Source organism: Corvus moneduloides, chromosome 7 (genome assembly GCF_009650955.1).
Source record: "Corvus moneduloides isolate bCorMon1 chromosome 7, bCorMon1.pri, whole genome shotgun sequence".
Classification (NCBI taxonomy): Eukaryota; Metazoa; Chordata; class Aves; order Passeriformes; family Corvidae; genus Corvus; species Corvus moneduloides.
The window spans coordinates 6,829,638-6,845,444 of record NC_045482.1 but is presented as its reverse complement, the minus strand read 5'-3'; the positions used below and the strand labels follow the sequence as shown (position 1 = coordinate 6,845,444).

At 38.9% G+C, this 15,807-nt stretch overlaps 1 protein-coding gene across 1 annotated transcript; it reads right to left on the bottom strand.

Annotated features, from left to right (window-relative positions):
* Positions 1-587: 587 nt before the first annotated feature.
* Positions 588-13,908, bottom strand: ZC3H15 (zinc finger CCCH-type containing 15). Its single transcript, XM_032114783.1, has 10 exons — positions 13,741-13,908; positions 11,694-11,795; positions 8,931-9,042; positions 7,263-7,415; positions 5,425-5,516; positions 4,194-4,376; positions 3,389-3,535; positions 3,081-3,185; positions 2,720-2,846; positions 588-2,491 (listed from the first exon to the last, which is right to left on the bottom strand). Exons 1-10 carry the CDS (start codon positions 13,816-13,818, stop codon positions 2,298-2,300), a joined length of 1,293 nt encoding a protein of 430 aa, XP_031970674.1. The 5' UTR covers positions 13,819-13,908; the 3' UTR covers positions 588-2,297.
* Between the last annotated feature and the right edge of the window lie 1,899 nt (positions 13,909-15,807).

Sequence of the window (15,807 nt, the reverse complement as noted above, 5' to 3'; positions counted from 1 at the left end):
GCCCATGGGAAAGCAGAAGGAACATGTAACAGCATATGGTTCCCCACCCTCTGAAGCCTGAACGCTGCCCTGACTCCTTAAGAGCAGTCACCCTGCATTCGTGGTTGGAAATCTGGGCAGAGTAAGCCCAGCCAGGAGCTGTGCCAGAGTAAGTTGAGAGGAAAAAGAGTGAAAACCAAACGACAACAGTCAGCTTTTGTTTCCTGCCCCTGTGAAGTCATCTGTCAACAACTACTGCCTAGGAAAATCAGGTTTTCTTCAGCTAACTTATGGATGTTCAAAGGATTTCAGTGCTATGCAAGGTGACTGTCCGAATGTTTAAATGATAACTGTACAAAGGAGTTGTGCACCAAAACCATCCCTTTAGACCCAAAAGGGCACATAGTCACTCTTTGCCTATCCATCAGTGTTTTATCAGCTGAAATTAATGAGTCACCCTGTCATTCCTCCACTGTAAAATTCAAGTAACATGAACAAAATTTTGGCAAAGATTTAACCTATTTACATCAGTGACACAGATCAGTATTATCGAGTATTATATACAATAAACCAGCCCCTAAGGCACAAAACATAGAAAGCCATTTTCATCGTTGATAATGATTAAATTACTTTTATTCCCATTTAAAATATACAGCTTTGAAAAATTATGCAACATACATTCAAATGAATTGCATTCTTAAGTGTCCTGATAGCCAGGTATCCTATTGCTGGCCAGTGTAACACAATAATCCATCAACTCTGTTTATTTATGGCCACAGGAGAAAAATCTGCATAAATAAATATTTGTACCTGATAGTGCAGCTTTTCCTTAAACACTTACATTTAGAAGTCAATTTCAGTAGGCCTCTTTCTCCCAAGCACTGCTTCTTGCTCCTACAGGAAAAAATGAATTCCACAAAGATCCCAAAAAAGGCCAAAAGTTCTAAGTCTGCTATTTTAGAAATAGCATTCAAGATACAAGAGTCAATTCAGCAGTGCCAGAAATAACCAGTAAAGCTAATAATATCATCCAAAAGCAGTTTGGGAAAGCTCACTAAAAATGCCACAACTCCTAATGGTCTGGAAGTAGTGATTTAAGAGCTTTAGAAAAATCGATACAAACGGTATTGTTAGTACAGCAGTACTGTGGCTGATACCACGGGTAGTATGGCAAGGAGGCACAGCCTACAGCCCCCTGGAAAAGCACCACTGCTGAGAAATCTTTATGGCAGAATCTCAATCCACTGGAAAAGGACACACTGACTTAAGTGCAGTCTGCAGGCTACAGCACCTGAAGCAACTTACCCCTGTACAACTTCCTGTTACTTAGAGGACACCAAAGGGATGACAGGCATGTTTTGGACTGTAACATCCCTGCTCTGCAGAGCCTGAAGTCTTCACTAATCTACAAAAGACAGTGGGGAGAGAATGAGACTGGAATAGCAGTGAGTGATGTACAGCAGGAATTACATCAATTAATGGGTGGGCAGGGAATAAGAACAGCAAGGGAGAAAAGCTGGCTGCTGAATTCTATACTGCATCAAGAGTAGACAAAAAAATTGTAATTGCAGGTATCCCAAATTTAACTGAAGCCAACATCATCTCTTCTGTATCAAGACTGCAGAGAAAAACATTTACCACTCTATTAGAAAATCCAGTTCTTAACAATTTGGTATGATATCCTAACTTAGCAGAGAAAAATCAACACAGGTATTTTAAAGTTGATAATTTTTATTTACAGATTTATTGGCAAAAGGTGGTGGGAAAGTTTAAAACATTTTAAACAGAGGGCACTGTACTGTATTGTATGAAGTATCAGTTCACAATCTTCAGTATCCAGCTGATCAAATAAAGCTAATCACCACTTAAAGAAGCATAATCTGCATCAGCTCCATTAGAGTACCCTGCCTAAAAACCACTTCAGGCAGTTTCTAAATCAACACAATCACTAATAAAATGCAGTTTTTGTGAAGAATGTATATATACTTGGATTTTTGTATTGTACCTGATGTCAAACTGCCCACTTGCATACTGGCAAAGCAGTTACACTTCCTACTTTTAGTTGAAAGTTATAATCTCACTGTCTGCAAATTCAGCTGCCGGGTAATTCTGAACTACTCTGAACGTTTTACTGTGAGCATAGTCAAGACTGGAGTAGATGAGATTGAAGGGAAACATTCCTGGTATATAACGTGCCCATCATGTTCAGCTGCATAACCATAAACATCTTGTTTAAGAATTCTGTTCAAAAAGGAGAAAAAATGTAGTCAGTTTTCACTTTGCCACATAGGTTTAATTCCTCACTGGACCTTTTTAGTTCATTCTTCTAAATCAAGAGTGTTTAGTTCTTCTTCTAGTTCATCCAAGTCCTCTCCAGTAAAGAGATTTTCATCAACTGGAACTGCATCAATTACTCCATTTTCCAATTCCCCATCTCCATCATTATCTTCATCTAAGTCATTTTGCTCGCTGTTGTTTATATCACCACCAGAAGCTTCACTTAATTTATTATCTGAAAATAAACATAATTCTTAGGCATTTCAGTGTCACAAGTTTCTTAATCAACTGAATCAACTGAATTCACAATCCTACTAAACATGCTTTCAAATTTTGAAATTATGAAGAAGCTACTTTATTTGAAATTCATGCAGACTTACATCGGCCAAAATGTATGCACCTGGTTAATATGCAGGTCCGGATAATCAATTATGAAAACAGGTTGGAAAAAAAAATAACTTACCATCTTTTTCTACTGAAGTGTATGTGCTGAATCGCTCTGGACTAGCGACTGTAATACCAGTCTCCTCTACTGCCTTGGGGACATACAGGTTCAAATCTACATCATTTATGCACACAGGGTCTTCCATCTGGAAAATAAACCAAGATGCTCTGCATGAATTACTTTTCCATAAAAATCCTCACTTCTGCAATATTTCTACAACATTTCTCACCTTCAACAGGAACCTTCTGAAAAAATATACTCTGTGGCAGTATTAAATTAAGAATCAAGTTTACTAATTTCATTGTAAGGGCTCTCAAATTGAAATTTTTCAAACCTGAATGCAATTGAAATATTCCTTGCTTTAATCCTGTTTTTTTACCTCATCATCATCTCCTGCTCCTTGAACATAATGGGTGTCATCTGCTTCTTCATCATCTGCATCAACCAGCTCTGGCCGGAACTCAAATACTTCACGTCCACTAATCTATCCACAGCAAAAGAAACATTCAGTTATCACATCATGGAATTGATACTGCTTACAAAAAACCCCAAACAAACAAACCACAAAAAAGCAAGGAAAAGAAAATGACACACAAAAATAAGCAAAGCAATTTCAGGGCAGCTACCTTATCACAGAACTTTATTTACTTGCTCTTCTTACATTAAGAATTGGACAGCAAAACTTACCACTAATGCTTTGCCAGCTTTAAAATCTGCTTTTCTCCTCTCCATGTCTTGCTCAGCCTTATCAATTTTTTCTTGTCTTTTTCTTCTCTTCCATGCAATAAAACACTCTAGAGTAATTTTGGTAACATTTGGTCCTAAGGCAGCACGCTGTCAAGGAGAGAGTGTGATTAATGCTAGGAACTCTTTCAAAAGGCTACAACATATTGGACATTTAATTATTCCAGAAACTAATCGAAAACATTTCTTTCCAATTCCCTCTTGACTCTTACACTATTAAACATGCATCATCATCTTAACGATTTCCCAGCTAGTGAGATGAGGTGGTATAAAAATTAATAGGAGAAGTGGAGGAGGAAATAAATGAAAGAATTCGGTTCTGCTCAAATTGACACTGCCAAGCAACGGTGACAGAAGCAGAGCAGCAACACCTTCAGAAGGCCTTGTGCTCTTGGTGTTGCTTCCTCATTAGAGACATAAGGGAGAACTAAGGAGACAGTGAGCAGGGGATAAGAAAAGCCACAAAAGCAGTTGTAATGGATAAATGAGAAATAGCAGTCAAAAAATAGAAGCCTCCTAAAAAAGGGTAAGCAACAGCTGCACTAAGTATGCAGCTGCAGTTAATTCTATTCACTAGGTAATAGTTCCTAAACAAAAACATGAATCAATGCTACGTATCCTTCGCCCTAGCTCATACAGCTCTAAAAACATCGAATAGTTTTTTATCATAAATTAGCAAATTTTTTATGTGTCTCTTCAGAGTAACGAAAACAACTACCACCAAAAGGTAGCTGTCTGACAACTTTACCTCTTTTTCTATTAGATCTTCTAATGAAATTTCATCTTGCTTTTCTTCCTTCTTTTTGTCTTTTTTTAATACAAAGCCTGGAGGGAGAGCATGGCGATACATGCAGTTGTCTCCTCCACCTGGACAGACCCAAAACCATCCATATTTGTTGTTTTCAATAGCATCAAGGAAGTATTTGCAGACCTGTATAAAAACAATGGTTGTTAGCACCATGTTCTCTTTCCATTCCCAGCATCTTACACTCCATGTCAGAAGTTCAGTAAGTCCAAGTCAGTTGTGCTCAAAACAGAAGGAACATGTGAAATGCATTACTACTAAGAACAGTAGACGAAGAAGCGCACCCATCTAAAACTGATGTAGTCAACAGCTTTTTCTCCCACAATATGATCCCAATTAAAAAAGACAAGATGAGAGAAGACTGGCAACTGTGTACTCCTCATCAGCACTTCTCTTTCTGCTCACCAACATTGGTGCAGTTTTAAACAAAATAAATTGCATCTGCTTCACATGTTAAACCTTCCAGCTCTGGATCCTGAGGTAAAGATGCCATTCTGAGACCTTTAACAAGCAATTAATAGTTTGTTTTTAGCCACAGCAATGTTTAACTTCTGCAAATTTAGGCAGAAGTTAAAAATAGACTAAAAATAGACTTTTTACTTACTTGGTATTGAAAATGAGGTGAAACAGTCCCAAAGAAAGAAAAAGGGATTAACCCATTATGCCGTTTAGTGCAAACCTAAAAAATCTTGTTGAACTTAGAGCCCAGGAATTACAAATTACTCTCAATTCGTAAATTCCAACTTAAAGGAGAAAATTTAAAAACTTGTAATGCTTGTATGTCACCCAGTACATAAACAAGTCAATATATATGGCAATAACAGACTTCACTAATCACAATACTTGGATCTTCTAGGCAATTAGGATGCATTAGATACACTACTGAATCCTTTATCACTTCACCTACTATCCATTTGTAATGTACATAATAAAACACTTTATGGACTGAAAAGAGCTGTTGGGCTGTGATTTTCTTTGTGGTTTTTAAAATTTTTCCATATATTACTAGAAATACTATCAGTCCAGCTGTCTACTCAGAGTATTATTATTATAATATTCCATTCCAGATTTTTACATAATGATAAACACATCTAATGCCAGACTGCACTTAATTCCTTCTAGTACAGTGCAATTAAAAAAAAAAAAAAAAAAAAAAAAAAAAAAGAGGACATACTATTTGGGTTTTGGGTTTTTTCTTTTCCGCCTCACCATGCTTCTTGTTCACCACTTCTTCCAGCTTCTTCTCATCCCAGTTGTCCATTGTATCTAGAAAAAGACAACAGATGGTTTCACAAAAATATTCCAAATACTAAACATTGCCAGCAAGCTGCTTTTCTGCCCAGTAACAGTTTTAATATGCAATTCTTATATTTTAAGTAGCTTATACAATGCAAAATAAATTCAGGTTTTTAAAATAATGTTTTCAAACTCTCCCATGCCACTCAAGAGTAAATTACCTCAAAAGCCCTAGAAATTTTAATTTTGAAATGCATAGAGTGTGTTTCAATTAAACACTCAATAATGTGTCATTCCATCTGTAAAGTACTGAGTGTGGACAAGGGAAAAGAAGAAAAACAAGACAACTGAATAAAAGAGAAGGTTGGAGGGTTAACATCCAGAAATACAGATAATCTAACTTGAGGATTGAAAGAGATAATACCAAATTATCTGTGTTAAAGTTAAAAGAAAGTTCCATCAAAAGAAGCAAATCACCAATTGTAGGAACCCAGAGTGCCAAGAATATTTCTCTGCCTGTTTTTAAGGTTTTTTACCCCCCTGAGCAACACTGTTTTAACCTCCAACCTTGGAAAAAATTACCAACTATCAGACAAGAACTAGAAAATACAGTGGTGTGAATTAGGTGATAAACTGCTATGTAAGATTGTCACAGGGTGAAAAATTTAGAGGTTTTGGGCTTCTCTTTGTAGTAAATAGATAAGAGTAAAAAATATCAAAATGGAGGATTCTTGTTGTTCTCTAAACCTTCTTCTCCTTCTTCTACTACTCCATGTTCTGCAGTAAAAGTAGTTTGGGATGATTGGATAGAGAACTCCACAGTTCCTGCCCGTGTTACTGAATAATTGGTAAGAAAGTGAAAATAATATATGTTTTTAGTAACTATTGGTTAAATTATCTTTAAAAGGCTGCATAAATCTTGATAATTAGACTTATTTCCTGCTTTCTGTGCTCTGTGCTGTACCTGGGTCATGCTAGTGGCTCTGTTCCTCTGATAAGACTTAATAAACAACTATCCGGCAGCATTGAAACTCCAGGAAAAGTCTCGGTTTATCTTTGAAACTCCTTGCAAGCACTTTTAGAAAATTCTCTCCCATCAGGAGGGATTTGATTTACGGCATGGTTCAGTGTCAACCAATGACAGTAACAGCAGTGAATCTGTGGGATCCCATCATATACATTTAGGATGACAGAGGCTAAAATTCAAATAAAGACTGAGACATGAGGAAATGTGAAAAAACCAAGTTCTATAAAATCTCTAATCCCTGCTAAATAAAAATAAAATCCAGAGTACTTAGCCGACAAGTCATTTGGGGAGAGAAAGTCACAGAAAAAACACTCCCAAGTATCTCTAATTTTGGAACTGTGCACATTTGGCCAAACACTAGTAGCAGTTCTGGAAGGCAACTCTGGTTGCTCACTACACTTTCTCCTTTTGCCCTTCTACAGAACTTAGGAGGGAAACAGCAGCTCTAAGAAAGGTCAAGTACTGTTCAACCTGCGACTTGTATGACATAATACATGACATTGCACAACTGAAAAACCACCATGCAGTATCAGCAGGTCATACTTCTTTTTCTAGGTAAGGTCTGAAGAACACTTGAGAGCACACTTGGAAAAAGTTTCAGTGCTGCTCAGAACTTTGAATGTAGGGGGATGGGTTGCCTTACTCACTGTTCTTCAGGATCATAACCACAATAACAGAAGACTCTTAATCTTAAAATTCCAGTTTCAGAATCAGAATAGCTTAGTAGTAACTTTCTACAATTATTATACCTTTTTCAAGGTCTTCATCTCTTGCATCAATGTAGACACTCCGTTTTTCACACTTCCTTTCCAATGACAAATCATGAGAAAACTTGCACTTGTCTCCTTTAGTGCACTGTCCTTGCTTGAAGAAAGCACAAACTACAGATTTGGGGTCAGCGCCTGAGTGAAGAAAGTTTTTATATTTTAATACTACTTTTAAGCAAAAATTATATTCTAGAAATTCTGGGAACAATATCGAGGCTATATAGAGAATGAAAATAGGTTTTTAAAATAAGTTATTTAAAGTGTTCATGATAAGTATATAATTCATGTCCTGAACATGCCAAATTTACTTTTATTGCATGGTATTTACACTAAGTATCAGAGGTGCCACTAAACTTTTTAAAGAAATATGGTATGCCTGTGAAAATTATTAATTCGTGTATTACAATACGTAAGAGAGATCATTCTGTGCAACTTCTTTCCTATACATGAAGCTATTCTTGCATGTAGTACACAATACAGCATCTTCTGGATGTCAGCCATTCCCCAATTCATCAACAACACACTACAATAAATTACAATAATTTAACCCACACTCACTCAAACCACTTTCTTCTTTTAATAACAGGAAGAAAATGGCTGACCAGAGCAAATAAGCAACTGTTGTTCTAGTATGAACTATCCAACCATCCTAACTACAGTTTAAGTAAAAATCATCCCACTAAAGAATTATTTGACCATTAGGAGGTCATTATAAAAAAGCAATGAAAGAAGCAGGTGTATTTACGAGACATGACTAATTCAGAAATACTTTACTTGTAATATTAATTAAGTTCTCGTGTAAGATTTTAAGCTCGAGTTTTTCACATGATGCTTCACTTTTGGTTTGACTCAAAGTGATTTCAATATGTACAGCAACACCTGTTTAAAATGTAATCTAAATACCTGGGCAATATTAGTTTTCTGAAATAACTCAAAGTCAAAAGCTACTTGATTTAGAGAAAACTGATACAGAAAGCTGCAGATCACAGAGAAAAGTATCCTTTGTTGCTCGTCAGTAACACAATGAGTAAATATAAGGTTTGCTTCAAATATATGGAAATCACACTTTTTTTTGTCAAAAATCATTGCACATAAGCTCCAGTAGATTGGTAAATAAAAACTTGGTAACATCACAAAATTTGTGTGTTCAATAACCAAAGTCAAGAGAGACCAAAACACGATGCTACTGCTAATTATGTGGTCAGATACAAGTAACTGGAAAGTATTCACTGTTCTGATTTGAGTACTAGTCTTCTTTAAGACAATAGTTATGATCTTTTATTCTTTCTTTGGATGTCCACACTTCCCTGGGGACACAGGCTGTTTTAAACAAATACCATCACACACACACAAAAATCATGCCACACATCCAGAAGCATCTAATTGATGAATCAGAACACAGCCAGTATCTTCAGCTGTGCTGACAACATCAATGTAGCTTTTGATATTCTTATGATCTACTGACTCCAGAGGACTTCCCAAAAAAAAAAGCCAAATCGTGACTGACAAAATACTTGGCACACCAGATTGAGAAGGAAATAGTCACATCTATCCCATTAAAATATCAACTGGTGTTTTTGAAGGGCTATTTTACCTCAAGTAGCTATACAAATAAGAGAATGCAAATGAAGATAAATCAGTTAGTCATACCTTTGCTTATTTTCTGTGCAGCAACCACAGGCTTGAAAAGCTCATTTAATTCTTGTAATTCCTTTTTCTTATCTTCTTTCTTTAATTTCTTCTCACTTTCTGATTGAGCAGCCTATAATGACCCCAAATTAAAAGTTATAAATATAAAATCAGAATGCCAGGACTTACTTCACACAAACTGCACGTTAAAATAGCCAATCACTCGAAATTAGTTTATGAGGGCAGGAAGGAATCAACCTGTGATGCCTGGAAGGCTCAGAATTGTTGCTGTTGTGTGTGCAGCTGCTGCCCTTTACTGGCACTGACCTGTCCTACAGGAGGGACTGCAAATCTGCCAGAGAGGAGAGGCGCTGGCAGATACCTGAGTGCCACAGTGACCCCTACTGCACCTTTACAGGTAGGAAAGCCAACGAGAGGCATGGAAACCACTCGAGTTTTGCAGTGCAACTACTCAGTGCAGCTACTTCCAGATCTGCACAAGAAAAAGCCTCTTGTCTTGAGTCCCCTACATGCTGTGATTTGCTCTTTTTTCTCATCTATACAGGCAGCCATTGCAGGAAATCTATCCATGTAAGTCGGAAGTGCTTTTAGAACATTATTTCAACTTGGATCAACTCAACATATGAATGTTTCATTGCTTAACTAGGGCTCAAAGACTGGAAAAGAAGCTCATCTAGCGAAAGAAGACTTCATGTATAAGGAAAAAAATACCTGACTCTGCCTCACCCTTTTTCAGATAAGCCAGAGCAGTTGTGTATCCATACCAAAGTGGGATGAAAAACATGAAAGCGGACATGGGAGAAACATTCTTAGATCAGATATGAAAGGAGGTTTTAGCAAGGTGGGGGTCCATATCTTTTTCAAGGTAACAAGTGACAGGATAAGAGGGAATGGTCTCAAGTTACCCCAGACAATGTTTAGATGAGATTTTAGGAAAAATTTCATCACTGAAAGGGTGGGTCAAATATTGGTGGACTTGCCATCCCTGCAAGAGTTCAAAAATGTGTAGATGGGGCACTTGGGAACATAGTTTAGTGGTGAACAGGCAGTGCTGGGTTAATGGCTGGCCTCAAAGATCTTAGAGGTCTTCTCTACCCTTATGGATTCTGTGTTTATTTGACTCTTACCCTTATGGGAAGCTAGTGAGACTAACATCACAAACAAGTATGTGGGGTACTATTTTCTAAAATACAGTGTAATATTAAAAAAGGAGCTTTGTTCTTATGGTGAGTTTGGAAAAAACACACCAAATTGTTTTAGAAAGGAATTAGCAGCTCGGCTAGTTTTTATACTAAAAGTTCACAAATGATATTTTAAATAATGTGCAGACTCACATATGTCAACTACATAAAGTAGTACTTTAAGAATGCTTATGTTTCACACCTCTAAAAGGTTGAAGATGAAGCTTGTCTTAAAAAAAACCCCAACAAACCAACAATAAACAAACAAAACCCCCCAAAATCAAAGAAACAAAAAAAACCAAAGAAACAATAACAAATCAAAAAAAGGAGCAAAACAAAAAAACACACACCACCAAAACCAAAACTTTGACAGCATTTCCATTTTCATCTCATGACACAAGGAAAATTGTTTCAAAAACTTCTTTCTTGGGGACAATCCTAACTGAAAGCTATTTTGTAAGGTTAGAGAGGTATAATCAGGTTTAAACATTTGGTCCTGACATCCAACAGTCAATAGCTACCAGCATTTGAGAAATAACATTATTTTAGGCTGGCTATTTTACACATTGATATTTGTATACATGCCACAGATCCAGGGATTTCATACACAAATTTCAGAACTGTTTGAGTAACACCAATGTTCCTGAAGTGACATCAAAGAATCTTTTCCACAACAAAAAATTATTAGATCTAATGACCCAAATATCAACTTTACTTTCAAGTTGGGCTTGTCAAGCTAGTTCATCCTTCTTATGCAAGGAATGTATCATGACATCATGAATTGAGCTAACGCAAGTGTAATTATTTACAGGCTTATTCATAGAACAGAAAGCTGTGTAAAAATTTTACAGCTAGCTTTCTTAGACCTGGATCATTTCCATTAAATCCATGCTTTCTGATTAAGTATAATGGAAACACTATATCTCATTTTATTTCATCATATGGAAGAGCCAAGTTGCAGAGAGCGGCTCAAAATTTCAGGCTTTTTGACCAAAGAGTTCACCAAATTGATGGAGACTTGACAGACTTGTGTCCACTTAAAATTGTAATACTTCTGTAAGTAGAAGAATGAGAATATATAGGTTTACACTTTTATCTTCTTTCAATTCCAGTTTTAGTAACAACTATTGTTAATTTTAATTGCTCACTGTTTCTCAAATAAGGTAGGAATTAAAGAGAAAAAAGAGAAAGAAGGTGCAACTGTACTTTGCTGACAGCCAGTATCTATAATTTAATTTCAGGTATACCTTAAACTTACCTATGCTACTATCAGAATACTATCGAGACAAACGCTTACCCTGACTAGTTGAGTTTGGATAAGATGCAGTTGTTTTTTCACAACAAAAGCCAACCAAACAACAAACTAAAAACCAACAAACCCCCATACTCTGTACTACCTTAGCACAGGCACATAATTTACAGCTAGACAAGCTTTGCAAGACAATTTTTAGTTAGATCTGTGCCAGTCACAGGAGGCAAGGAACAGCTCAATTTTCTTCTCCTTCAGTACATGACCATCTGTATGTACAGTGAAAGATGATTTGACTATGCAGCAGGAAAACATTCCACAATAAATGCTTACCTGACGTGGATTCTGTTGACCAAACTTAACCTGGTGAGTCACAGCCTTGATAAATTTCTGCTGCTTTGCACCTTTTTTATTCTTTAGGCCAAATGTTTTGTCCTAAACCAAGAGACAAACACAGCCATATTAATTAAAAAGAAACCAACAACAAACCACCAAAACAGCAAAATGCCCACCCTTGCCACTCCTCTTAGGCTTTCAGTAAAGCACAGATTATTTCCTCTAGCAACACAAGCAATCTGAGAAACAGCATGGACAAAATTTAGATTCCTCATATCATCTTCAGGAGTGGCTTTTCACCAGAACCTCCTAAATGCAGCCCTTGTGTAAGCCCTTGTTCTTATCACCAGACCTCCTCGTGCCCCAGTATCAGTGTGAGCATGTACACAGTGTTCTTAGGCCTCTCAAGGCAACAGGACAAGATGGTTTTGGAGACTATCCAAGGAACATCTGACAAAAACAGGACAACTGATTAGCCATAACTACTGCTGGTTTCTCTTCTATCTACCTGAAATCACTTATTACTTCTATCTTCAACCATTCAGATAGAAATGTGATGTATCTTATACAGATGACTATTGCCACATGTGACATATTACTTCTTATTTTCAAGTACTGGAAGCTTTTCCTTTTCTAACTGCACTAATATGAAGTTAAGTCTTTACCATACAGTAAGTCTGGACAGGTGTCACTATTTCCTGAACTCCACTGCCAGAAGTTTCTGTTTGCTGCCTAAACCAATTCTTCCTCTAGATCTTCAGCTTTATTGTTAAGGTAAAATTTCTATACCAAATCTACAAAAAATTTCTCACCAAAAAAAAAAAAATACAGCTCACTTTCACATGAGTACCTGAGGCAGAAATTATTTTTTGTAACTGAAATACCCGCATTAAAAATTTATCCATGCCTTTGATTTGATACCAACATTTTCTTCCTTCCAGGAAAAAGTAACAGATGTTCATCCAGTGATAATAGCTCAGTTCAAATATGGTTTTGAAAGCCCTAACAATCCAAAAGTATATTATAAAATAATTACAAAATAAACAGCTCCAAGTTTCCAGACTCATGCCGTTTTCACTTACATGTCCCCTATGAACAGCAGCTTTTCTGTTAGTTGGTGCTAAATGGAGAAGTCAAAACAAGTAGTTGGGAAAGAAAATCTATCATTTATACACTTGATTTTCACTGTAAATACAGCAAGGGAAATATAATCCCTGTGTATTTGATTTATGTAATAAATTATTGTTAACAATCAGTACAAGCTTTTCCCGTTTCAGCTACATGTCTTTGTAATAAAAAGCAGAATTTTGCTGGGGCAGCTGCATTCAGCAAGAACCTCAGCAACTCCAATGCCAGAACACAAGACCAACTATCTAACCTGACCATTCCAAAAAACACAAACAACATTCTGCAGCCTCAGATTTAAAAGAACACTCACATTACACAGGTATTTCACCTGTGTAATGAGCAGCATCTCTCATGCCAATAAATTCAGGCAAATATTTAAATTTCTGTAACTACTCTGCTTGGACTCTCAGCATAAATTTACACACACAGCATACACAAACACCCATACCCTTTTAGCGATTTTTTTTTTTTTCCAATCTGGTCAACGGGTCAAATTGCAACAAAACCCACTGCAAATCTGAGTGAGGAACCAGCCAATCATTAAGGTGTGAAGGGATCTCTGGGGATCATTTGGTCCTGCTCCCAAAAGCACAAACCTACACCCCAGCGAGCCGGACTCTGGGAACACACGGACACACAGGGCACCAGGATGAGTATGAGAAATGGGCGAGGAAAAAAGACAGCAGAGCAGTGCTGTCAGATCATGGTCAGCCCCAGCACAACTCGGGCCTGGCAATGTCCCAGCTGAACACCTAAAGCTGGGCCCAAGCAGCGCAGCGAATCCGGTGCCTCCCCGGGAACAGAGAGGTTTCAGCTCTGTGATCCTTCCCTCGGCCGCTCCAGCCGGGAAGCAGCAGGGAGCGGCAGGGCCCAGCGAGAGGCCGCGGCGGGAGATCGGCGGCCTGGGCCTCCTCACCTCGATGATCTTCTCCTTCTTCTTCTGGTCCGCCTTCTTGCTGCCCCCCGCCGGCTGCTGCTGCTTCTTGGGGGGCATGGCGGGGCAGGGAGGCTCCCGCCGGGGCTCCGGGACGGGCCGGGAAGGGCCGGGACGGGCTCGGGCCGCGCCGCCGCCGCGGGGGAGGCGCAACGGGTCCCGCGGGGCACGATGGGAACGCGCCACGGGCCGGCCAATCGCCTCCCGGCAGGCAGCGCGCGCCGCGTGGCGTCACGGAGGGGCGGGGTTAGTTGTGACGTCACGGAGCTCCGTGGGGTTTAGTGGCGGGAAGGCAGGAGCTGCGTGAGGGGATGGGTTGTTTCGGTGCTTGTTAAAGGCAATGGTTTCCTTATGACAGGAAAAAGGGCTGCGAGTGTCCTCACAAACGACTTGATCTGAAAGGATCCGTCAGGTTTGTTGCAGAACCGAGCACAGTCTGAGCTTTTGAACTCTAGGAAAAATGTGTATTAATAGACTTACGAGTATTAACTTCTCCCTCCAGGGTGGGCTTAAAGCTAATTTTAATGGTCATGCGATGCATGATGTGTGGAGGATACATGTTTTCAAGGGGGAATTGGCAGTAGGGGGGTCGGGAAGGCTCTCCCTTCCTAGTGCCTCGGCCAATGGGGAAAGGACAGAAGGCAACATGTGGCCGGGGGCTTAGGATAAAAGGAGGCTGTGTGCGCCAGAAACCCCGGAGAGATCCCAGAGGGGTTTCGCCCAGTGGGCTCTCTCCCTTTTTTTGAATGAAATTGATTCTTGCAGGACTCCTCTGTCTCCTTTGCGGACACTGGCTTTTTCCAGCATGACTTTCCACACACTTAGGATCTATTGCATCCTAAAGGACACACAAATCAGACAATTAAATGTCAGGGAGAAAAACAGCATCTCCCAGGCTCCATCAACGGTCAAGTGATAAATAAATCCCAACTTAGCTGCTCGCATGGTCCTCTCTCCCCAAGGAAGTGGTCACAGCCCCAAGCCTGACAGAGTTCAGGGGGTGTTGGGACAATGCCCTGCAAGCACAGGGTGGATTCATGAGGATGTCCTGTGCCAGGCTATGAGTTGGGATGTGATGATCCATATTTATGGCCATAAAGTAAAACACAGGTTTTACCTTAACAAGAGGAAGAGCTTTACATTGGGTGGCAGAGCACTGGTACAACTGCCCAGGGAGGGTGTGGAGTCTGCCTCTCTGGACACATTCCAAGTGCACTTGGATGTGTCCCTGTGTCATCTGCTCCAGGTGACCCTGTTTTGGCAGGGTTGTTGGACTGGGTCTCTTGAGGTCCCTTCCAACCCTAACTGTTGGAGTGAAAGCTTCTCTGGACTCAGGCCCAGAGGAAAGCCGAAGGACAGGGGTTGAATTAAAACCTTTAGATAAGCTGAGATACACGAAGTCACACCAAAATGAAATAGAAATATGGATTTTTAACTTTTAGTGGAAATATATGCTAAGTGCCTTAAAAAGTGCCTTAAACATTGAAAAGCTGCAGCAGAGACCTTAAACACAGTTCTTGCTGCAGCAGTGTTACCTTTTCACAGAATTCTTTACTTTAGACAAAATAGAAATAGAACTATACTGTTCACATTTTTTAGAAAGAGTGTTTACATAAACAATAACAGTAGAAACTGTATGTGCAAATCTGTGTAATGCCTATGTAACACTTGTGTAAGACTTATAACTGTTAGACCAGGATAGATTAAGAAAACTAGAATTGTGTGCTAATCTTATTGGTCAATTAAATATAATCCACACTAAGAAAAAATAAAGAGAATATAGAAGAAACTAGAATTAGAAGAAGAAGCTGTTTTCTGCCTGCTGTTTGCTGTTGCTGCTTGGCTTTATCATGTAACCCCCTTGAACTGTGCCTTCAAGAAAGCTATGAGACTATGAAATAAAGAACTTAGCAGAACAGCAGCCTCCTCTGCTCTTTTACCCTGGTCCGACAAGGAAGGGTATCCCATCCGAGCTCAACACCTAAGAATTCTGTGATTCTGTCATCCTTGTAGGTCCCTTCCAGCTCAGAACATTCTGGGATTCACAGT

Excerpts from the sequence above, each read along its gene's own strand:
- ZC3H15 (XM_032114783.1), bottom strand. The coding sequence starts at position 13,818 with ATGCCCCCCAAGAAGCAGCAGCAGCCGGCGGGGGGCAGCAAGAAGGCG. Across the intron at positions 11,796-13,740 it reads AGAAGGAGAAGATCATCGAG|GACAAAACATTTGGCCTAAA; the intron begins GTGAGGAGGCCC and ends CTCTTGGTTTAG. Across the intron at positions 2,492-2,719 it reads CACTTCAGTAGAAAAAGATG|ATAATAAATTAAGTGAAGCT; the intron begins GTAAGTTATTTT and ends GTTTATTTTCAG.